Source organism: Silene latifolia, chromosome 4, assembly GCF_048544455.1.
Source record: "Silene latifolia isolate original U9 population chromosome 4, ASM4854445v1, whole genome shotgun sequence".
Classification (NCBI taxonomy): domain Eukaryota; kingdom Viridiplantae; phylum Streptophyta; class Magnoliopsida; order Caryophyllales; family Caryophyllaceae; genus Silene; species Silene latifolia.
This window is the reverse complement of record NC_133529.1, coordinates 10,442,749-10,468,112: the sequence shown is the minus strand read 5'-3', so window position 1 is coordinate 10,468,112 and position 25,364 is coordinate 10,442,749. Positions and strand designations below refer to the sequence as shown.

Sequence of the window (25,364 nt, the reverse complement as noted above, 5' to 3'; positions counted from 1 at the left end):
ATCGTGTACTTCAATTGTGTAGTCGCTGGATTCTTGCTGAAAGCTTTCCGAGTTATTAGGATATACATGTAGTGAAGAAATCGAAGTAGTACTGAAATTAGGATTGTCTTATGAATTTGCGTTGATTTTTTGGGAAAATGTTTATAGCAGTTGCTGCGACCATACACCATGATTCAAGAACAAAAGAAAATGAAAACTTACAATGCAGTAAGATTGGTAAGAGAATAGATACTATCTGGGATGCTTACACTTAAATTGTTATCTGAAAGAGAACTGGACAAAAACACAAGAAACTTAAGAAATCTTTGAAAGCCGATGTTTCGACATCACATAATATATTGCGATTATTGCCGTGCAACTTACAAGTTTTTCAATGAAATTGGTAAATCTGAAGTAAGGCTCCTACTAATATGATTGTTGCTTAAATAACTGCGGAAAAACAATGGTTAACATAGTGACATAAGATGGCTACCCCATAGAAGGACGAACACAAACAACGCTAACCATTTGGCGATCTTTGAAAGCACAATGAGGTCGAGAAATGGACTTACATAGGTAATTAAAATAACTAAAACGATGCACCATTACAGAGAAAATGAATGCTCAGAAAAAGGACAAACGCCTGAACGAAAAATCATTTGAGTTTTAATCGGGACAATTCATCGAACAGCTTATGCGCATAATCGGAAACGAAATTTGTGATAAGAAAATGTCTGTACCAAAGTTCAGAAACCCATAAAAAATCAAACCAACACCAATATATGAAACGGTAACAGTTGATTATGCAAAAAAAAAAAAAAGCAAGCCCAAAAGGTCCGAAACATACCACAAAAGAGAACTCCTGTACTTCAATTGTGTAGTCGCTGGATTCTTGCATTAATCTCGAAAACGCGATCGTCACAGAACTTCTGGAAGAGCCAAAGAAGGTTGACTTCGTGTTTGCGAAGATCAGGGGCAGTTTTGTCTGAACCAATGTCGTCGATAATGATGGGAGTCTGAAGTGTTGGATTCCTTTCAATCTCAGGAAGTTTTTCTTCGCCTTTGTTGCGGGTTCGTGCTTTGTTTGTTGCTGAGATGCTGCGTTTTTAATGGCGGTGTCGGTCAAGATGGTCTGGGTGAATTCAGTAAACGGTTTATGGTTTTGACTTCACAAATTACGAATGACTGAAATAGATCAATGAAATAATATGGTAATTAATTTTGTTGGATAGTGTGAAATAATTACCTGTGATGGAGGTAAGATGCTAATGATGATGATGCGCAGCAGAAGCAAGAAGAACAAGAAATACAGTGAGATTAAAAAAATAGAAGGAATGGCAAAATCGTAAATAGTGATGTCATAGGAGGACACAAGCAGGTTGAAATTACTGTCACGCATGTATTCTCTTTTTATATACTAGTTTAGGTGGGCATATTTATACTCCTTTTTGCTTTGTTTATTCTTATAGGTCATTTTGCAGTAGTTAGCCTATATGGATGAACTTAAAACTATGAACACAGTATAAAAAAAAGAGCAAAGTAATATTTACTTTGCCAATTCATCAAACACCTGGTGGGCACATACGTAAAAGAAGTTTTGTTCAGTGAATATGCCCACCTAAACTCCTGAACACAATAGATCGACTACGAGCTGGTAGCTCCCACAAATTATCTCCTTCAAGCAAACAAGAAATAATATAAACGGAAGAAGACGGTGTCAAACTAACCTCAGAATGCTACTTCTATGGCGCGAATTGCCATCTGTTAATAGCGCAAGTACCTGATTCTCCTTCGATATGTAGCAACAAAGATAAGCAATTGTAGTCTTGTAGAAACGTTGGTGGGGATGAAGGGAAGAAAATGATACAAAGATGCACCGATAGTGACGACAAGGAAACAAGAAAGACTACCAGACTTAGCTTTGGAAAAAAGAGGCGAGAAACAAAGGTGAAAAGCAAGAGTGGCTTTTAGGAGTGACAGGCAGGATATAAGAATAAACAAAGCAAAAAGTGAAGACGGAATGGCAGAAGTGTAATTAATGACGTCATGCGAGGACACAAGCATACTCAAAGTATTGTCACAACAGTATCCTCTTTTATAATAAGGATAGATAAGGATAGAAGTATAGAATAAGCAAGTAATCTCATTCACAAATTTTTATTTTATTAGATAATGGTTTTATCGTTGTCACAAAAAAAAAAAAAAAAAAAAAAAAGATAATGGTTTTATCACAAAACAGCCAGTTTCACTTGTGATAGACACTATCCGTTACAAGTGAATTACGGGTTATCTCCCTCTCATACAAATGCAAGTGGGAGGCAAGTGGGGCGCTCCATTTTCGGCCCACTTGTCCTCCCACTTGCATTTGTGTGAGAGGGAGGTGACCCCGTCACTCACTTGTGACGGTTAGTGTTCGTCACAAGTGAGAATTTGTGATCACAAAAATATCACATTGTCACAAGCTTGTGATTAAGGATGTTGATTTCACCGCACTTGATCAAAATCCGATTCTAAAAGAAGAATGAATGATAGATGAAATGGATAACAAATGGATTATGGGTTTGATGAAGAAATTTCACCTGCCATCTATCCAGCACCCGCTTTTATTATTTTCTATTTAAACTTTTTTTTTGCATATAATACATTATTAAGATATAAAATATTCAATATTTAAAATTTTTATACTCTCAAAATATACATTTTGCGAACTACAAACTAGAAAGTTAAACTAAAATAATTATCTAGCTTTATTTTTACGGAAAATTCACGTTTTGCCATTTTGTACGTGATACCCAACTTTTTAAGTTTGTGTACATAATATCCTTGAGATTTGATTTTCAAGCACAACGCGCCCTTTTTATCGTTCTTAAAATTTTCAGTTGAACACAAATCATAAATTAAAAATCGGAATTGACTAATTTTTTTTTTCAAATTGATTATCTCTTCGACATCTATAAATTGATAAAGCGAAAATGGTCATTCAGAAGTTTAACATCGAAAATATGGTTGATTTGAGATTTCCGTTAAAAAAAACCCTATAAAATATCAGCCGGCAAATTTTGTTTTCTCAAATCGTAGATTATGACGAGATAATCATTTTAGGAAAAAAATTGGCTGATTCTGGATTCCGGTCTCGGAGTTATGCGCAATTGAATTTTTTTCTAGCGACAAAAAAGGGCATGTTATGCATGAAAATCAAACATGAAGGGTATCATGTACACAAAATTAAAAATTTGGGTACCACGTACAAAATGGCAAAGTTCGAGGGTGCCACGTGAATTTTCCGTTATTTTTATAGAGAATAAAAAAATCATTATTTTTTTTAACTTAAAACATATAAATACACAATTACCCGATCTGACCGTTTCATCCATGGATGATCAATGATGGATGAATGGATAACGGATAATAAATTTCACGGATGACAGATGGGTTGGATGAGACTTTAAAGTAACGAATAGATGAAAGATGAAGCTTTACCGAGCCCAAACTCGATCTATTGCCATCCCTACTTGTGATGAGAATTTATGTTGAATATTACTCTCTTCATTCATGTATATTGTCATATTTTCTATTTTGAGATGATTTGAGAAAATGGATAGAATACTACTTTACCTTTGAAGAAAATCATCAGGTCTCCCTTCAGACGCTAATTTCCGTCTGAAAAGCTCCAAAGCCAAGGTGAATAAGATTACTACTTCTTTCCGTCCGAGTCATTAGTCTGTCTATTCTATATTTGAATGACTCGTTCATTTATTTACCTTTCTATATCAGAAATGTTTCCAGTGGGCAATTTGATGTCTCGCATACATTATTGTCCATTTGTCTTCCAATGACGATAACCACAAATGATATTCTCTTCTTTTCCTTGTCTTTGTGGCAAAAGAAAAGGTAAACAAATGACCAGAACGAAGGAGCAGGTGGTAAAATGTATTGACGCAGTCGACATATCACATATATGTCCAAGGGAGAAAAATGAGGTGGGGACTGCTGCCCACGCATAAGTATGATGTACAGAGTAAAGGATTGACAAATTGATAATTGAGGAAGGGAAAGCTGGTTTCTACGTATTTACGTCGCTGCCTACACTTACACACCTTGACATCTACATATACTGACCAATCTCGTATTCTCAGGCCTTAGCCCCCCCGGCAAATCAACAATGCAATGCTTCATTGCTGCACTGTAGCCCAGTCGACATGCACTACAATCAAGTTTGTCGTGGTAGTACACAAATGACACAGAATCCCTGCCAGGATTACAAGAATGAAGCAGCAAGCTTGTCAAATTCCAGTCGAGCATTTGCAAGCACACCCTTCACAGCTACCACAGTCGCCTCTACCATCCTCATCTCCCCTTCCTTCTTCTCTTTCCTCCACTCCATTCTTCTCTGTTTCTCCTTCACCTCCTCCATCTCTTTCTCCACCTCCTCTATTTCCTCTTCCATCGTTGCTATCTCCTCCTCTCTTTCTCTTATCTGCCTTGCTATCTCTTCTCTCCTCTTTTCGTCCTCGTCATGCCTTTTCTTTATGGATATCAGCTTCTCCAACCTCTCCCTCACTCCTATTATCTCAAATCCGTGTTCTTCCAACTCCCCCAGTGCCTCCCCGTACCCTTTCAACATCCTCTCTGGGTCTTCAAAATGAGCCTTTGATATCTTCTCCGCTATACTCGTAAAAGTCACCATTCTCCCTATGGCCAATCCTTCTCTACATTCTTCCTTACAATTATACAGGGGCCTGAAATGTGGCTTTTGTGGAACCACCTTCAATATTTCCATGGATTCTATCATTTCCCATATAACCGAGTTCTTTATGAAAGGCAATTCTTCATCTTCTCCGCCCACAAGTGTATTACATTCTATTGTTGGCATCTCATCTCGTCTGTTGGATAAATCATTATCATGCCTTGGATGTTCAGCTGACATCTCGTCTCTTTCCTCTGGTCCATTTTCCTTAGATTGACCACCTTGTGGCGCTTCATATTCAGTCTCACCAGATTGACCTGCAAGCCGATCCATAGAGCCTCCTAAAACACACACCACAAGGACATTATACATAAATAAACTAAGCAAAGAGCACGACACCAATTACTAGCTGCCTAGAACTTACTTGCATCAGTTGCTGGAGAGAGTGGTTTCTCAAGCCAAGCTGATAAAGGCTGGTCATCAGAAGCATTACTTGAGGTTACACCAGCAGCTGTATTATCTTCTCTGCCTACTCCATTCTCAGCATCTTCAACTGCTTCTCCTTTTGAGTTGTCTGCAAAATTCCAAGTAATTAATGGTTGAACTAATAACCTTGTTAACGCACCACATCACAGCTCCAAGAGGCACAATGAATTCAGCAACACACTATAGTTCTAGACTATCTTCATGACATATACACGTAATGAAAACAAAGTGACTTCTGATCCACGTCACCTTTACATGATACAAGCATCAATACCTTCAGATGGAAGTTCTGCCTGATTGATTGATTTTAGTTTCTTCCCTCTCAATATTAATGTATTGTCTGGTTCCGTAGTTTCTTCTTCTAAAATTTTTCTGTATTTTTCAGCTCGTCTCCTTGCATTACTTCTCTTATTAGATTTCAAACCCACTTTGGAAATATCACTACTCATGCTTACAACTTTTTCAGGCGGGCCACTAGGAGCTGAGGTGTTTATCTGAAGCAGCTTATCGACAGCCACAGGGTTCTCAACTTGATCAGTTCGAGAAGGTGTTACAGAGGAGCCTTCCACACAAACATCTTGCCTCACATTTTCCACACTTTCTGGAACAGATGAAGATTCAAACACAAACCAGAAGAGTATTACAAAATATGCATGGGCATCACTCAACAGTAATAGCACATTTTTACAACCTCAATCAGACTATACCTGCTTCTGTAGTATTTGGACTGCCAAGCTGAGAGAGAGCCTTAGGTGGCCTGCCTCTCTTTCTCTTCACATTAATGACTTCACCAGCTTTGAGAGGCTCATCCTATCAGAATAAAGGTGCAGAATGAGTTAATTAGCATTTTAAACAGCCAGCGAGGCAGTGCAGGAAGGTTAGGTAGGAGCAGAGTTTACCAGTGTCTCACGATTTGCTGAAGCATCCAATTGTTTCTCGTGAAGAATGGTCTTCTTTTTCAGAAGTGGTCCAGACCTAATTCTCGTAAAATCTATCACAATAGGTTCAGGTGGAGCAAGTGGTTTCCGCGAGTCACTTCTAGTTGATCTTTCCATGGCAGTCTCTGCATGTGCTTCCAACTGAATGTTACCTGAAATTGTGCTATATAGTGTTGATCTTCAATATATAAGCTCTAAAAGGATTATTGCAAAAAAAATCATTTACCTGACAGGGCTGCGACAAGAGCTCTTGGCTTTGGCAGATTTTCCCCCTTTCTAGCTACAGAAAGCTTCTCATAATCACCCTTAAAAACGATTGAATGTTTATACGATCTATTAGCATTGACACTTATCGAAAAATACGGGTAATAACAGATTAGCAAGTGTGATTGTGTGAAGAAAGAAATTTAAAAAAAAAAATATGAAAAATTCACATTAATTCACAGAATTTAGCCAAAGCCCTTTACTCCTACACGACCCTGATTCTTAAGTGCATGAGTTGATAACACTTGCCCCAAACAGATCCGTACCATGTACACGACTTGTGCCTGGATCATTCTACAGACACATTGAATTGGGATTATAACATGTTTTCATTTTTCAGTTGAAGGAATTTTAAAATTATTTATCCTATCAATGAGTCTGTCATTTCGGTCTTTTTGCATGAAGAAAGGAAAAAAAGTGTAACAAGCATCAATACCTAGTTTCCAGGCACATGTAGAGTTTTCAATCACATTATTTGGTATAGAGCTAGACATATAAAGTTATCAGCTACCAAAAAGTAAGAGTTTAATTCAAAAAGGCCATCCCCCTCCCTGGCGCTAGATTAACAGGATATAACATTTTGATCTACAAAAACAGTCCTTATAAATCAAACATGACAATATTTAATACTCCCTCTGTCCCGGTCATTTGTTGTCCCTTTCCATTTTGGGGTGTCTCAGTCATTTGTTGTACTTTCTATTTTAAGAATGAATTTGATGAGTAATTTGATCATTCACACTCAATTTATTCCACTTGTCATTTAGTAATTGGCCAGCTCCCCTTTCCTTGGTCTTTGTGCCAAAACCAAAGGACAACAAATGATCGGGACGGAGGGAGTATTATTATGGCCAACCCTGCAGAAAGCAGCAAAAACATAACAGAACACAGAAACAGATAAAGAAAAAAAGAAAGTAAAATCTCACATTACCTCAACATCTGTAGGATCAGAAGGCTGGTTGGCATCTTCAGATTGTTTCAAACTCGATTTCGCTTGATGATCAGACATTGAGGTGTCAAGAGCCAATGAGGTCCCAGTGTCCAAAACCTCTGTCTGCTTTATGTTTGGGTTACATGTTGGAGGAGATAGCATTGCATCAGATACAGCCTCTTCAGTTGATCTTCTTGAACGCCTCACAGAAATAGCATCGCCATTAGCATTTGTCTGTTTGTTTCTCTCGTTCATCGGTGTTATGGTAATGGAATCAGCCCTTCCACTCGTGGATGTTTGTGGGTCTTTCTCAGAAAGCCTCGCAGCAGACATCCTAACATGTCCATTACTTTCCTTCATAACCACAGAATCCTCATTAGAAGCACATTTGTTATCCGGGTTACCACCATTGAGATAGACTGACGGCTTATCAGACTTTGATGCCATTGAGGTGTCCTAGAAGAGGAGAGGGAAAAAAACAGAGGTTATGTCAGATAAAGTGCCTGAACACTACAATTTGTAGTCTACAAACACATTCTCCATATCCTATCATAAGAATGTTACGGAGTACTCGCACAATTTTGGCCATAAATGAATGAACCTCATAGACGATAATGAGGGCCTCAAATTAGAACAAAGCCAAAGATAATACTCCCTCTCACAGCTCCACTTTTATATGATGTTCCACATTTCCTTATATTGAAAATTCAGAATGTACCACTTTCCTTTTTTGCTTATAACTTGTGGTTCTTACGACTCCTGACCCCATAATCCTTCTCTACTTTTATTTCTATCCTTATGTTACTCTACTTGTTGGTTGTTGTGCATTATCATTTATCAATGTGGAACATATTATAGATGTGGAGGGAGTAAATGCAGAAAACGCAGCACATGTAGAAACAAGATGATGAAAAGAGTAGAAGAGTAGGGTACCTGAGGAGAATGGAGCCATTTGCCATTAGTCCATTCCATGTGATGTCGTAAGTCAGTGAGACAGAGCTCCTTCTCTTTTCTCGTGTGCTTGAAGTACACAATGTAGCGTCCGGCAGCAAGAATTTTGGTAACAATTCCAGTCAACCAGCAAGAATCACAGAAGGCGTCAACCTTCTCCAATAAGGTAAAGGCTTTGGTAGAGGTAATAGGAGGGGGGGGTCTAATGTGAAGGCAATCTACGCCTACTTTCTGAAATCCTGGCATTACTGTCGTTTGGTACTCGACCAAAAAGACGGTGCTACAAACTTGTCTAACAACTTTAGCAGGCAACCACACATCATGGGAATTATGTGCATCTAGGTTTACTTCTACCGCTGTCCCTGGGCTAAAATCGTAATCTCTAATTGTCTGTCACAAATAAGAATTACAATGAGGTATCGTATCTAAAAGGCGATAATGTCGGATTCAGAAGGTAGTTAGTTATCAAGATTTGCATGTAAGGTTATTTGATTTGAAGATATAATAGCATTTTCAGCACACTGACTATAGTCAAAAGCATGTAAACATTGATTACTCGATGTACACTAATTCTAATTCTACCCCCTCCGTCCCAATCATTTGTTTTTTTAAAACAACAACAATAACAACATCAGAGCCTTAATCCCAAAATGATTTGGGGGGTCGGCTGACATGAATCATCCTTTAGAACCGTGCATGGGTGAACTTACACCTCAAAATGATTTGTTTTTTTTTTAAAAAACGGGAAGAAAACTAGGTTGATTCTCTATAATAGGACCAATCTATCTCATCCTTTTGGACGGACGAAGGAGGAGAGTGAAAGCCAATACTGTCAACCCACCTCGAAGAAATAGTACAGGAATGCCCTAATTTGGCCATAAAATCCGCTACTTTATTGGCCTAATTTTACTTCTTCGAACAAAGAGAGTTCAATTCTAATATCAACAATAATCTAAGAAATTTCCCACGAATAGAGTTAATAACACAAAAATTATCGCCTTCAATAGCTAATAGAACAGTATCTTGGCTGCAAGATTTAGCTCCTAACAGCAAAATTTTACCAATCATAGTAACCCTACAACCTAAAGCAGCATTATTATTATCTAATCCGAATCACAATAAATAAAAAAGGTAAACAAATAACTGAGACGGAAAAAGAAGAAATAACCTGGGGATTAGGCTTAGGAGGACGAAGCCAAACTCCACTAATCCAAGTCCGATGGATCCGCAAATCCGAAGAATTAAACAGAAGCTCATCAGGCGGATTCGAGAAAAACACTTTATACAACGAATGCGGATGAACAACCTGAGTTATAACACCAGACCACCAACCATCTTGATAATAAGCGTCAACGAGGTCATCCGGTTTAAACTGAACCAGACCGCTATCGACCGGCGGTAGCGGTCTGACGAATTTGAGATCAACGAATTCTCGAAGAAGAGCTGAACCGTTTTCTTGCGCTAATAATGAATCGTACTCGACTAATACTTTATTAGACGGCGACGGCGACGGCGACGACGGAGGTGACGGTGGTTTGAGGACGGTGGCGACATACCAAGCTCCACGGAAACCTTCTTCGTCGCTGCTTACTTCAACTTTAATTCCAATTCCTAAATTCAATACTTCCATTTTTTTTACCCCCAAATTGAACTGAACTGTGTTGTTTTGTTTCTTCTCTACCGAACAATTTTACGGACTAGGGTTGGGTTCTTTCCCTTCCGTTTACAGATTGTGTTAACATTTAATTGACGCCATTAATCCCCAATTTTAAGATTCTGTAATTTTCTTACCAAACTAAAAACTAGGAATCTTAATAAATTACCGCTATTTGCCTCATGTAATTTGAGTCGGTCTCGTGAAAGACGGTTTGACACTACTTTATCGAGAAAAAGAATTACGCATCTGAGGTAGTACCTCAGATCTTGTAGTTTTTTAGCATATACATATTTTTTCTGAACATATTACCATTTATAAGAGAACATTTATAAGAGAAAAATGATTACGCATCTGAGGTAGTACCTCAAACCTTGTAGTTTTTGAGCATATACACATTTTTTTTGAACATATTACCATTTATAAATATAGTTTTTGAGCAATATTATATTTTTTTAGTGTAGTGTTTTAGTAAATATGCTCAAAAATTTTATACTAAAGCAGAACTCAAAAACTTTAAAATAAAACTCAGAAAATAAACAATAAGAGGTATTACCTCAGATGTATAGTCTATGAACTGCCATTTATAAATATAGTTTTTGAGCAATATTATAATTTTTTAGTGTAATGTTTTAGTAAATGTGCTTAAAAACTTTATACTAGAGCGAAACTAAAAAACTTTAAAATAAAACTTAGAAAATAAGCAATAAGAGGTACTACCTCAGATGTATAGTCTATGAACTGTAATTTATCGCAACAAGGATCCTCTCCATTTCTTTTCCAGTAAGTCTCATGAGAGACCGTCTTAGTAGGAGACATAATAGGGAAAAAGGAAACTCAGTGGTCTCTCACCCCATCATGTGAGAGGTCTCTCAATAACGATATTGAGAGAGTCTATCCGGAGTTTTTGTGTTTCTTTTCTCTCTATTTCCTCTTACAAACTCATTTAATAATATTATCTCATTTATATTCTATTAACCCTTATTTTTATGCATAAATTGTGAATTGTTCGATGTTGACAAGATACAATTTAGGCCGTTGTGAACTGTTTTAGAAAATGGAGAGAATTTTGGCTCAATTTATCGATACTGTGATTTAAAATTAAAATAAAAAGGATAGTATAATAATTAAATAGGTAGAAAACCCGAATAATAAGAAAAATGAAATATGGAAGTGATTGGAAGGAGTATTCTGTATTCATATCATAAATTCTCTTTTACAACGCTCGTGCGTACAACTAGAATAAAGTGATCATTTTTTACTAAATAGTGATCACACTTGGTTAAATAGTGACCACTTTGTGTAACTAAAAAATTCAAAAATCTATTTTTTTTCAAGGTAGTCATTATTGACCCAAAAGTAATCATAATATGGTTATTTTTTGCAAAAAAAAATACGAAAAAAAAAAGACCGTAGTGATTATTAACAACCTTAAATGTTCTCACTCCCCGACATAAGTTGGTCCTATTGTAGAGATTAATCTAGTTCCCTTCCTTATAAAAAAAATAAAATAAAAAACAGTCCGTCTCATTGAAGACGGTCACTATCCGTCACAAGCTGAAGACGGATAGTGACCCTCTCACAAAATGCAAGTGGGAGGGCAAGTGGGGGTATCCATTTTACCCCCACTTGCACTATCCATTTGCATTTTGTGAGAGGAATACTATCCGTCTTCAGCTTGTGACGAATAGTGTCCGTCTTCAATGAGAATTTTGTAATAAAAAAATAACCTTAAATGTTCTTTGTAGGTTATTTAGAAAACTTTAAAAAAATCATGTGCAAGTGGGGCTCTTAAAACCATCAAAGTGAAAAGCACAAACCCCCTAGAATCCTAAGATAATAAAGCAACTCTCCATTCTGACGAGTATATCCGTCATAAGTTTGCGACGGGTTAAATGACGGGTCAAATACCACCACATGGATAGATAAGACAAAAAAGAATGCTACTTTCTAGACAATTTGCTTTTGTCTTATCTCCCTATATGGATTGTATTTGACCCGTCGCAAGTTTGTGACGGATATATCGGTCACAAATAAGAATCTGTGAAGATAATATGCTTATATGCGTATGCCAAATTGCCAATAAGTCTTATTTTGCCTCTAAAATAATACGGACACCATTTTTTAATAGATCATTTAATGATAAAATGTTAGGTTCTGTTTGGTAAAACTAACTAAAAAGATATCTGAAATCTGAAAAAGTACCTGAAAACTGAAAAGCTAACTGAAATCTGAAGAGGTATTAGATTGAAACATTTGAAATACTAGTGTTTTACCAAACAGAACCTAACAAAGTCTGCAATACTAGTGTTTTGTTTTATCGTTGATTCGAGATTGAAACGTTTGAAATATCTAAAGGTGTTAGGTTGTTAGGCCTTGTTCTTTTGGATTGAAACTAATCTGATCTGAAGTGAACTGAACTTATAGGATCTCGAATCAATCGAATCGAACTTATAGGATCTCGAATCGAATCAATCGAATCAATTTATAGGATCTGAAGTGAACTTAAATTAAGTGAGGTATAGGATCTCAATCAACTTATAGGTTAAATCGAACTTATAGGATATGAATCGAACTTATAAGATCTGAATCGAATCAACTTATAGGATCTCGAATCGAATCGAACTTATAGGATTTGAATCAATCGAATCAACTTATAGGATCTGAAGTGAACTTAAATTAAGTGACTTTAAGGCCCTGTTCTTTTTGACCAAATTGTCTGAATCAATCGAATCGAACTTAATGGAGCTGAATCAATCGAATCGAACTTAATGGAGCTGAATCAATCAATCAATCAATCGATTCAATCAATCAATCGAAATAATAATAAAAAGATTATATTAATAATAATAATAATAATAAATATTATAATAAAAATAATACCAATAATAATAATAAATATTATTATAATATTATTCATTAATAATAATAATATATTAATATAATCTAATAATAATAATCTAATAACATATATAAAAAATAAAATATTAATATAATAATAAATAAAGTAATAATAATAAAATATATTAGTAATATAAATGATAACATTATTAATAATAATATAATATATTAATAATAATAACTAAAAAATAAATAATATAATAATAATAATAATAATAGGTCTAATATAATAACTTATTAACATAATAATATTAAATATAATAATAATGATGGGGCATATTCTGCACCGCTGACCAAGTCAACATATTGAGCAAGGTCAAAGATATCCACAGCAAGTCAACGACTTAGGCGACTAGCCGATCGACCCATCGGCTGTCGGCTGGGTCTCGGCATGGCAACCTGTCGGCCGGGACATATACCCGCGTACTCATATCCAAGACCCCTCGGCGGTGAGTCAACAGGGCCCGCCGGCCTGCCATAGGTCCCTCGGCCGAGGGGTAAATCAGTCTTTCCACCTGCTAGCCACTTGGCCACTTGGCCACTACGTGACAAAAGGTGAAAGTCTATAAATACTCCTCAAACTTCATTGAGGAAAGGATCCACAACTTAACCTAAGAAACACTATTCATCTGGTATTATCTTCCTTATCTCTCTACAATATACATTTAGTCAAGTAACAACAACTTATCCCTTGAGTTTACTGACTTGAGCGTCGGAGTGAGTACGCTTGGCACAAAGCCAAGCCCTCAGTTCGTTCATTGTTGCAGGAGAGGTCAAGAGGAACAATTAAGGAAAGAAGGATTCAACTCAAGACATTATTCTACAAGCCACGGGTGGTAACAATACTTGCTCTGGAATTACACTCGGAACAAATAATAATAATAATAATAAATATGTGATTAATAATATTAATAATGAGTATATTAATAAAATAATAAATATTAAATAATAGCTTCTTAATATAATAATATTAAATATATTAATAATAAATATGTTATGAATAATATTAATAATAATAAATATATTAATAAAATAATAAATATAATAATATAATAATAATAATAATAATAATAATAATAAATGTATTAAATATATATATAATAATATAAACAATACGAATTAATTATTAATAAATATAATAGTAATATAATAAATATAAAAATAATATAATAATAATAATAATAATAATAATAATAATAATAACAATAGTAAATACATTAATATAAAAATAATAATAAGAATATCAATAAGAATAATAATAGTAATGTTGAAATAAATCAATCGAATCGAATCAATCGATCAATCAATCAATCAATGGAGTGAATCAATCAATCAATCGAATGGAGTGAATCAATCAATCAATCGAATTATTAGAATCAAATTAAGTCCAAAAAAACAGGGCCTAAGTCAAAAAGAACAGGACCTTAATGTTAATGTCCAATTCAATTTTGCTCCTATTTTATGGCAATGTCTTAGGTTTGTCTAGCAACGTTTAACATTTACAGCTAGTCTTGCTAGTGACGGGTTAATCTCGTCACAAGTTTGTGACCTCTCACAAAAAGGGAGAGGGGACAAGGTGGGGCACCCCCATGTATTTCCCACTCACCTCTCAATGGGCATTTTGTGAGACGAAACGGTATCCATCAGTCCGTCACAAACTTATGACGAATATCGCCCGTCTTCAATGAGATTTTGTGTAGCATTTATTACATGCCCTCTCCACTTTATCATAGGTGGATTATACGGAGTATTCCAATTTGAAGAGAAAGGACATGTCACATGCGCCTTGTTTTTTCGGCGTAAAATGGGACACTAGGTCGGTACAAAATACCCCTAGACCTTGTCTTAACCATTCGACTAAGAGTTCTTATAAGGATTTTGTGACTCATAATGATCAACATCTAATTAGATGAGGTTACCCTAATACCCGCCAATCCACCATAATATGCATAAAACTATAAACTGGCAGTTTATTAAACATTATGCATAGGCACTTTCATGCATCTTTTGTTTAGCATTTTGCAAAAAAAATTGAGAGTTATTCGCATACAATAAGTCTTGCTTCAGACAGTCAGAAATAAGATGGATTAAATATCACCATTTTTTAATAGAATGTAATTATTTAATGACAAATGTTATAGTGTAACTAAAGTTGTCATTTTTTACCCTGAAAATGATGGTAACATTTTATCAGAAAATAGTAACATTTTACCGTAAAATGGCTACATTTGATCTATCTTATTTCGGACGGGAAATAGCCCATCTGAAATAAGAATTTGCATTCACATATCGAAATTCATTTGAAGTTGTTTGAAGCATGGAAAATTGGACTTTTTATGCAAGATTACAGTTAACTCTAGTTTCTAGAATTCTAGGTAATTTGATTGTCAGCCTCAGAGCCTCAGAGTCATAGGGTGTTACAATCTTCTTAATTGCTTCATTTATGTCGCCTCGTTTGAAACTAAGATGGTAATACTATTACTAGTTTAGATCCCGCGCAATGAATTTGCGATATTTATAGAGTTTTTATTTAAAAAAAAAAATTAACTATAAAACTATTCAAAAAATTGAGTAATATGTATAAACAAAATTAATGAAATTGTTTATAATTTTTTATTAGCATATCATTTAGTTACAATTTAGCAACGAATTTTTTATCACAGAAATCTTATAGACAAATTTTAAATAAGAGATTATATCAAAATAAGAAAGTAAAATGTAGTTTAGGCGGAAAAATTTAAAGTTTTTCCTATTCTTTTAGTAAATAGAGGATGTCACACATAATACAGGCATACAGCTTATACAAACTGATCGCGTTGGGTAGAATGATAGATGCATCACTTATTTATGCCTTGCTCTTGAAATCATCAGCAACAAAGACCGACTTAAGCCATCGCGAATAATTGATCAAAAAAAATGTGTAGACGAAATAGCAGGTGATCGTCCAACTGACAAGCCCCTACACATTGCAAAGCCAACTGTTGAATGTTGATGTTAATATGAACGAGAACTAAAATTGTGCAAGTAGATACGCCGTAGATGCTGTGGCCTGTGAGTATTAAATACCTCGCCGAAGAGTACCACATTTGCTTGAGGATAGTCCCATAGGTGAAGATATCTGTACATCAGTGTTCCAAATATTATGTCAGAATCGTGTCCTGTTGATATTTTCGTAATAGAGGCAATATAGTATCGTATTTTCATATCCAGTAGTCGAGGGAGGGGTTGAGGGGAATCTTTCTTAGTTCAGGACTTTCAAGCATTTTTACAGTAAAGTGCGGAAGAGTAGGCACAGAGTCATACTTGATGAGTGGTATCTCAGCTAACGGGCAAGCAACGCCTACAATACAGGCCAATGCGAAGCCAAACCACGTCCTATTAGTCAGAAACCATATGAACTCTGCTGCTGCAAATAGCACATAGGCTTCAACGTTGGCAGGAACGCCTGAATTATACATCTCCGCACTCAACTCTATGAACAACACCAATGATCTGCAGAAAAAGAGAAGATTGATCACTTCCAATTGTTAGCGCATAGGCCCAACATCATGTTTCGAGTGATGATCTGAATTACTGACATTAATGAGACGAGCATTTTCTTAAGGCTTCCTTGTGTTGTAGCACTAGGAGACGTCCTTTCATCTAAGTAGAGCTGTAACAGGCCAACTGCGCAGTAGAACACGCCTAGCAGAACTGGAACCTGCTTTCATGTCCATTCTCAAGCGATAAATAAATAAATAAATAAGAAAAGGAAAGGAATAAGTAGAAGAAGAAAATCAGACCCAGATGTTAGTGGACAGAGGACCGATGTGGATGGAACCAGTACGATAAACCACAAGATTAACCCTGGAATGGAGACCGTCAAGGAGTGGCCCCAGTACGAAGCCTGAACCAAACAAGGCAGCTGAGATCGTTGGCCAAGTAGTCTTAAGACTTAGTCCTCTCGGCTGTTTCAGGCTGGAGCACTGAGGCTTCCCGTTGCGAAACCTCTTTTGGACATGTAACACCTGATAGGGAAGACCTTGGTTTACTAGGGACAAATATTGCATTTCTCAACTACACTTGAAACAAACTGCTAAACTTTATCCACTTGTTTTTGAATCACACATTGATCAGCTCATTACAACCTCACTTATTATGAGTGGTGGGAGTAAACTATACAACACGAACCTCAAGTATGTCCAAATGTAGCGATAAGGACCCCCGATGTATATAAGTTAATCGTTAAGGATCTAAAGTATCAAAGGTAGCAAATAAGGACCCGAAAAGGCGAAAACTAGCTTTTCTTCATTTCCGAATAGCAAAACATTAAAATTAAACAATAAAATTTACAACCCAAAATATTTGTAAAAATTACAATTGTTTCAAATGAATTTTCGATTTTTTCACCAGTTATTCAAATCACCTTAGCCAACTTCATGAAATGAAATCAAGAACACAACAATCAGAGTTTTTAGAGGTTTCAAACTCCAAGTTAATTAAACTCTTCCAAGTTACTCATCATTCCCTCAATTGCGTAAACAATTACTCCCTCCGTCCCAGTCATTTATTTACCTATTCCATTTATATGTGTTTCATTCATTTGTTATCCTTTCTATATTGGGAATATTTTTAAAGGTTAATTTGATCATCCAAACAACCTAATTGGCCATTTGTCACTCAATAACAGATTAGCAACACTCACAAATGGTCTCCTCCCCTCTCTTTCGTCAAAACCAAAGATAAACAAATAACCGGGACCGGGACCGGGAAGAATTTGATACTAAAGCTCTAAAGCTAATTTCAGTGTAATAAACTAAAGGTGTGTCGGTGGGGGGTAAAACAAAAAGAAAGAATCTTAAGACATACCTTTCCCATTTACAGTAGTAAATAAACCCGGCTGTGAGAGGTCACAAGCTTGTGACGGTTACGGTCTCTTAATAGCAATGGTGAATGACAGAGGAGTAAAAGATGAAGTAGGCGAGAAACTTTATAGCACGGATCCACATCATTCCCTACTAGTACAAAGTACTTGCCATCCTCCATCACTTTCCTCTTTAATTTATATTTATTTATTTATTTATTGTCTTCGATTTCGGTCCCCTCTCCCTCTTTTAAACTGGACTCCTTTTCTTTTCGATGAAAGACGCGTACGGATGACAATGCTATTGGCAGTCTCTTTCAAGTCTTCTATGATTTCTCTTCTCACAAACCGATAAAATAATACTCTGTGCATGGTTGCCCTTTGCTTTTGTCATCCCATAAGGTATTTTACTTGTCTGCGAGAAGAGAAGGTTGGAGAGAAGACTCGGAAGAGAAGGTTCTTAACATTGCTTCATCTATGGAATATTAGACTTGCCTTATTATGGCGCCACAAAAGCTCCGACTTATGACGGGTTGGACCTTAAAAACCTCACTATGGGTCAAACACCACGGAGACACCCTTGGAGGACCCACGGTAAAAATTACGAAGGAGCCATCTTAATTTTTTCCAAAATGTTTTCTGATCAACTAACAAGAAACAAGAATAAATACAGAATAATATCAGCAAACCGTTTATATATTGGAAAAAATAACAGCGCAAAAAGTTGGAAATCCTTGACGAAACAGCCAATTTTTTATACGGTGCTCATACAATGTTGTCATTGGAAAAAACATAAGTTTGTGTTATTGGAGAGAATTACTAACACTAGCTTCCGTAGCATAACCAGAGAAACCTACATAGCCAAGGAATAGTACAAATATAGAATGGCATCGTCAGGGAGTAAGATTACCGATAATCACTACCCTTCGTACCTCCAATCAACTTATTTACCGTGAAAACCTGAACAGAACTCAAACACAAGCACATAGCTTGAATTACACAGAAACTGCAAAACCTAGAGAAAGCATATCAATAACGTCCATCTTCATGGCGGTCTATCACTGTCTGCAGCTACAACTGAACTTAAACAGTAGAGAATTCGCAAATTAGTGGACCACTTGTGAGCCCTTTTAGTTGCTGATGATGAAGGAGCGCTAGATTGTCCTCCAGGCCCCTACAAATCCGGTCACAAATTAAACAACTTTCTTTTTTCGGAATAAAATATGGAAACATAAATACGAGTATATACTACAGATTACAGAATACAAGATAGAAACAACACCGAAAATTGACATATGCAAAAATAAACCTTTCTTTTATGGTCCATTTTACCAAGTTCAACCCCTATATTCAGTTCAACCTACAGTACAAGCCTCTCCCCGTTCACCAGGTACAAAATAAACCTTTAGGGTGTGTTTGGATTGAAGGATTTGGAGGGAAAAGAAAGGGAGGGAGAGTAGGAGATTTAAAATCCATTGTTTGGATAGCAAATGAGGTTGAAGAGAAATAGAGGGGTAGAGATTTGGAGGGATCCAATTTCTCTCCTCCAAGCCTAATCAAAATCTCTCCACAATAGGCAAGATTTGGAAGGAAATTGTATCCAAACACCTATACCCCATTCCCCCTCCCCTTCCCTTCTCTCCCTTTCTCTTCCCTCCTTCCCTCTCCCCTCCCTTTCCCTCCACTTTTGCTATCCAAACACACCCTTAGGGTGTGTTTGGATAGGAAAAAAGGAGGGAAAGGGAGGGGAGGGGGAAGGGAAAGGAAGGGGGTGAGGGGAGGGAGAATGGAGGAGATGATTTTCCCTCCAAATCTTGCCTATGTTGGTGGGGAAATAATTTGCCTTGTAGGAGGGAAATGGAGGTATCCATTTTCCCTCCCCTCCAAATCCTTCTACCTTCATTTTACTAACCAAAAAATGGATTTCTCATCCTTCCAATTCCCTCTCCTCCTTTTCCCTCCAAATCCCTCAATCCAAACACACCCTTAATTGATTTAATCTATTGAAAAAATAATTTGTTTCATTTATTAATATTCATGTGAGAAATTTGCAAAACACAAAGGTTGAAAAATAGAAGATCGATATTATTGCTCCCAAGATCAACTTTAGAAAAGATTTAATGGGAACAGACAGTAAATTTTTTGTTCTTACTGGTAGTAAACAATAAATTTAGTAATCTCTCTACCATGAAAAAAATTGATATTGTCTAACGTTAATATGCAATTATATAAATAGGTAGTGATAAATCAAACATGACAGATTTTACACTTTATCTCTATTAATATTTAGAAAATTGATGGTTAAAGTTAACATTCTTCGGTTGACTTCCATATGCAAACAGGGATAATAATAATATGGGGTGCCTAATTGTAATACCAATCAATTAACTTATACGTGTCCGATAGGAAGTTGAGAAGAAGGAAAAACATTTATGGACATATGGAGAACTATGTTATTGTGCTTAAAGGATTTTAGCTTAGATATACTAACGAAAGTCCATGTATGGCTTCTTTTGGTAAGAATAGGTAAAATTTCTCGGAATTTTATTGATTTATCTTTTGGATAGGATCTTTGTCGGCATTCTACGGAGAATTCAAAGTTGCAACATTGAATACTAGCATTTAAAGGAATAAAGAAAAAAAAAAGACAAGTACGATGCATAGTAATATTGCAGAGGATCGGGATAGGTTCTAGTACATATAATTATATAAGTGAGTCAACACCAATATAAGTAGCCGAATACAACGAGCATAACACGTCTCGAATTTTGTACAGACTCAAGGATTCAATCAAGTTCATCTAACATAATGGTGCTAAGGGAAGAGGCCATGATTAAGACTTAAGATCAGACAGCAGTAATTTGGTAAAGAGCACTTGCAGGCTTTTCTAAATAAGCATATAAGATAGGGTATTACCAAATACTACAGTCAAGCATCGGAGTTTGACATGTCATGCCGTCCTCCAGACATCCTCTCTGCTTCTTCTCCGCGTTCACCTACATAACAATTGCAGTATTAATCAACACCATCTTACTAACGTTGTGGAGACTTCAACACTACATGAATCACAGATTAGGGAATTACCAGTGCGCACTCTTATCACATCAGCGACTGGCAGCACTACAAGAATAAACATCAATCTTCCATTACAACATTTTCAAAACACTCAAGGGGGGATGGGTGTTGGAGAGCTGCAGAAGGTAAAAAGATTTGAACTTTGTGCAAGGATGTCTCACCAAAGATTTTTCCATCACCAATTTCACCAGTCCTGGCCTCCTTAATAATCAAGTCTATCACCGAGTCAACCTGACAAAATGGTGGAGCTTAAGTTAGCACAACCTTGTTATGGAGGTTACTTGATACAGTCATTCTGTAGCATACTTCCGTATGAACACACTACTTAGCTGCACGGATGTACTTGTTTTAAATATGAGAACTGGTTGATAGACTTGGTACTAATAGGAATATTTATAATAGTTGGGCTTCAACCATCACCTTAAGGTTTTGGTTGAGTTGGTTCATCTATCATGGTATCAGAGCCAGTGTGACCACTCGAAGTGGAAACCCAGCACACGGTACGGGGGAGCCGGTGCACAACTAACCACTCTTCAAGCCCAACGGGCATTTGAATGAGGGAGCGTAATAGGAATATTTATAATAGTTGGGCTTCAACCATCACCTTAAGGTTTTGGTTGAGTTGGTTCATCTATTAGGTACAACCTAAGGTTTTCATCCCTTTAAAAATTGGTTGAGTTGGTTCATCTATCAGGTACAACCTAAGGTTTTCATCCCTTTAAAAATACCTGATCTTTGCTAATTACAATTTCCATCTTAACCTTGCTGACAAACGAATCTTCTGAAAATTCGGATCCTGCAAAATATGTAAAGTAAACCGTCAACCTGGGTTGTGGAATTTTACTTCTCCAATGTCTACACAAGAACATCTGTCATAAGGACACCATATTTAAAGGGTTTTCTTACTTCGACACTTCACTTTGGACTCTGGTTACTCCTTTAGACGCAATACAACATTTTAACACCACATTTTAGGCAAATGTAGAAATATGGGTCACAAAAATAGCACGACACTCACACACACCACAACATCAAACACTTGCAACCATGAAGTGTATGAATAACATAGATGAGGGGAGCCCCGTGATAGTTTATGAGATGCCTACTAAGTATTACTAACCATTCTGATCTAACCAACTAAAGGGGCATACAATGGGCATTCTCATACAATCAATTTCAATTGTATACTTCGTAAGTATACTACAATCTACAAAAAGAGACCATATTAGCGCATAATGTCTTATCAAATTATACGCTGAAGCACAAGTAATTACCAGCATGCCTTTCTGCAGATCCACCTTGTGCTCCAAAACCTCGAACATCTGAAACCGTGACACCACGAATGCCCAGCTTCAGCAAAGCCTTGAGTCATGCAAATCACCCCACCAAAAAATCACATATAGCATAAGTATATAAACAATGAACATAGCTAGGTAGCAGCGTATAAACGTGTACTCCCTTTGTCTAAGTATAAGCCCTATAAGGTTCAAAATTTTGTTGATCGACTCTTTCAATAGCAATGAATGTATGCATTGCCCTATATTCACTTTGCATTTCTTTTCTAAAGTGATATGCAGCTGAATCTCCATTGAAGTGTACTACTGTATCAAGATTCCATTAATGAACGAATTTCGTCACAGTAAGTGTAGTATTCCCCCATTTCAATCATATGTTTACCTTTGATTAAAATACCCCTCACAACAATACAAAAAGGCAAACATTTAATTGAGACGGAGGGAGTAGTTTATTATAGAGAGAATAGCCAAGTAGAATTGAGAAAATCTAATTTATGAATGTGAGCAGTAGAGTGTAAGCCAGACATTTAATTCCTAGGGTTTTAGTGTTAAGCACCTTGTAACTTGTCGATGGTAATTGTAATGATTAACTAAGCATTGGACTATATCAGACAGCGTAATCCTTTATTACTTGGGAATCGAAATATTTCAGTTGGAAATTCTAGCTCCTGAAAAAAACTGCTATTGGTGTGCATGCATATCCACAGTTTCATCATACATTTGTGTTTGGTCCATTTAGCAACTAGCAAGTTGAATAAGAAATGCATCTACAGACATTCAGTTGAAATTTCATCATAATTCAATCTCACACCCTCGTACGTTGTTCTAACAAAGTAACAATCACACAACATTTCACATGAGTCGGCACTGATCAACTCTTCCAAAAGCAAATGAGGCAGCAGAATGTTGAAGAGCATTAGCGTACGCAACCATAAACAAGCCGAAAAGCAAGAGAAATAAGCAGAAGAGCGTGTGCAATAATGGGAACGTACCGAAGAAACCTGTTGGACTCTCCAGGGTCTTTGCCATTAAAATTCACACAACAAGGAATTAGAAAACGAAAGGCAAGTACCAAAACGTTAAGTAAACGCAATAAAAAATACTCCTCATAAACTTTGAATATAAACTGTTTATCCTAGGTGTCCCGAAACCAGTAGATATCCATAATTCGAAAAAGAAATGCAAAATACTCCCCCGTCGGTCCGTCCCAATCATTTGTTTACTTTTTATTATTCTAGGTGTCCAGAAACTAGTAGGAATCCATAAATATAAAAACAAAATGCAAAATACTCCCTCCGACGGTTCCTATCATTTGTTTATCTTTGATTAAAATACTCAGTAAACAATTGATCGGGACGGAGGGAGTACTGGAGGGGAAATGTACCTGAGAATGGCCTCAACTTTGTAAAATTTAGAATCAGGGACATAATCTGTGCAGAAAAAAGATGGTGAAGAAACCGAGAAAGATTAAATAAAGAGGGGAAAAAAGTGAGGAAGAAGTGGGGGTAGGTACCTGGAGAAGCAGAGTGAGCTTTGATTATAGGAAAGGAAGACGACTTAGTAGAGCGATTAAAAGTAGGAGTAGATAACAATAGTGGTAGTGGAGAGTGGCTAAACTTGGAGGAGATAAATGGTTGGGGGTGAGGATGAAGACGAGGGAGATGAAGGACGGGAATTCCGATGCATGAAGTTGTGGCCATCATTTTCATTTTTAGTCTCTGCAATTGATGACTGATGACTGATACTGATGAGAGGTTTTAGGTTTGGATTATATTTCCAAATTAGTTCAAGTGGTAATTAATCGCAGGTGTAATTTGACATTTGTATACAGTCACTATACACCCTTCTTATTATTAGCATTAAATAGCTGCCAAATTCGAAACAAACACAATGACATTAAACATAAATACTTCCTCCATTCAACTCCACTCTACCTATTTCACTTTTGTACACTATTCACAATTGTGTATTCAATTTCGATTTTCTCTCTATACGTAAGTGGAAATATATTTATGTGGGATCTTGTTTGATTCGTCTTTACGAGTACATTAAAAATATCTAACTTTTATAATTTTTGCAAATACGTAGCTAAAGATATTTAGCGCGTAAAACACGCGTTGGCAAACGTGAAAAAAGAAATGGGTAGAGTGGAGTTGAATGGAGGAAGTATTTGATACTTTTTTTCAATGATATAAGAATCAAATATGATTAACCAAAAGCGGTTAATTTGTAAAAATAAGTAGACATATATTTCAATTTAAAGATAAGCTGGCCCTGTTTGGTAATCAACAGATTGATATTAGTAGAAGCAGATTGGTCAAGCAGATTATAAATGACAGATTGGATTAACAGGTTTGACTAGTATATTTCAATTAGCAGATTTAGTAGAAGTGTTTGGTAATTAGCAGATTTTGGTTAATAGATTGTTGTATGTATGTGTAGATTGTTGACGGATTCATATTTCACAATCTACTAATGTGAATATCTTTGGGTAGAGCGATATTGGAAAACAAGATAGATTGAGCTCCAATCTACTCTTTCAATATGCCATTTACCAAACACTCAAAATAGTAGATTGGTGAGTCAAACATGCTAAAAGTCTTGAATATGCTGAAAATTTCTCAATCCGCCGTTTACCAAACACCCCCTAAATAAAAGTCGCTCATAAGGTTTTCTTATAGAAGTTTTGTCTAGGTTTTATCTTCGCTCTTTCCTACTTGCTCGAGGCTGATTCCTTTGTCTAGCTAGGATTTTTGGGAGTTTTGTTAGGATTTTTAATTGTTTTGAAAGTGTGTCTTAGGGTTAATGGAGGGACATAGTGGACGTAGGGGGAAGGGCATTGTAGGGAATGGATGAGAATAAAGTTTTTGTTTGGGAGATTGGTGATGAGGACTCGAATGCTGGATTCCTCGAGTCTAATGCTTGTAGGAAAACTATGGTCTGCGAGTGCTGTTAACGTTAAAGTGGCGATTGATACAATGGTGAAATTATGGAACCCTCAAGGTAACGTGGTGGGTAATATTTTCGATCTTAAGGAGAAAATGTTCGCTTTTCTATTCGGAAATGAGAAGGATAAGACAAGAATTCTTGAGGGACAACTGTGGCACTTTGACAAATTTGCTTGGTGTTTCAACTAACCGAGTTGTCAATTTGTTTGGTGCTTCAACCAACGAGCTTTGAAGGTAAGATGACAGATACCCCGCTCTTTCACCTCCTTGTATGGGTAAGAATTTATGACCCACCACTAAAAGTTAGAACTACTGAAATAAACCCACGTCATCTCAGTACACAACTAAGGTCATATGTAGGGGCTGATTGCACACCAATATCAGAGATGGAGGGGGCTATTCGATTGAGGATTAT

At 36.4% G+C, this 25,364-nt stretch overlaps 4 protein-coding genes across 6 annotated transcripts in view; all 4 read right to left on the bottom strand.

Annotated features, from left to right (window-relative positions):
• LOC141652899 (histone-lysine N-methyltransferase EZA1) overlaps positions 1-21,339 on the bottom strand; it is a 149,210-nt gene extending 127,871 nt beyond the window's left edge. The window contains exon 1 of the mRNA XM_074460514.1: positions 21,088-21,339. The gene's annotated coding sequence lies outside the window, so the exon portion shown is untranslated. The remainder of the gene's footprint in view (positions 1-21,087) is intronic.
• On the bottom strand, positions 3,886-10,087 carry LOC141652897 (DUF724 domain-containing protein 7-like). Of its 2 annotated transcripts, none has more exons than XM_074460510.1 (9): positions 9,402-10,087; positions 8,216-8,623; positions 7,283-7,738; positions 6,317-6,395; positions 6,052-6,242; positions 5,860-5,962; positions 5,427-5,753; positions 5,091-5,240; positions 3,886-5,007 (listed from the first exon to the last, which is right to left on the bottom strand). In XM_074460510.1, the coding sequence occupies exons 1-9, from the start codon at positions 9,861-9,863 to the stop codon at positions 4,238-4,240; spliced, it is 2,946 nt and encodes a 981-aa protein (XP_074316611.1). In that variant the 5' UTR covers positions 9,864-10,087; the 3' UTR covers positions 3,886-4,237. The 2 variants fall into 2 exon arrangements, with proteins under 2 accessions (XP_074316611.1, XP_074316612.1); XM_074460511.1 differs by having other exon boundaries at positions 8,216-8,302; positions 9,402-10,031.
• On the bottom strand, positions 15,379-17,759 carry LOC141652902 (uncharacterized). Of its 2 annotated transcripts, XM_074460517.1 has the most exons (6): positions 17,637-17,759; positions 16,571-16,795; positions 16,367-16,488; positions 16,092-16,280; positions 15,855-15,906; positions 15,379-15,747 (listed from the first exon to the last, which is right to left on the bottom strand). In XM_074460517.1, the coding sequence occupies exons 1-6, from the start codon at positions 17,643-17,645 to the stop codon at positions 15,634-15,636; spliced, it is 711 nt and encodes a 236-aa protein (XP_074316618.1). In that variant the 5' UTR covers positions 17,646-17,759; the 3' UTR covers positions 15,379-15,633. The 2 variants fall into 2 exon arrangements, with proteins under 2 accessions (XP_074316618.1, XP_074316617.1); XM_074460516.1 differs by lacking the exon at positions 17,637-17,759 and having other exon boundaries at positions 16,571-16,926.
• Positions 18,356-23,796, bottom strand: LOC141652904 (nitrogen regulatory protein P-II homolog). The gene is made up of 9 exons (XM_074460520.1): positions 23,515-23,796; positions 23,386-23,431; positions 22,994-23,021; positions 21,981-22,068; positions 21,435-21,502; positions 20,868-20,937; positions 20,716-20,751; positions 20,548-20,627; positions 18,356-18,805 (listed from the first exon to the last, which is right to left on the bottom strand). Exons 1-8 carry the CDS (start codon positions 23,708-23,710, stop codon positions 20,560-20,562), a joined length of 600 nt encoding a protein of 199 aa, XP_074316621.1. The 5' UTR covers positions 23,711-23,796; the 3' UTR covers positions 18,356-18,805; positions 20,548-20,559.
• Positions 23,797-25,364: the final 1,568 nt, after the last annotated feature.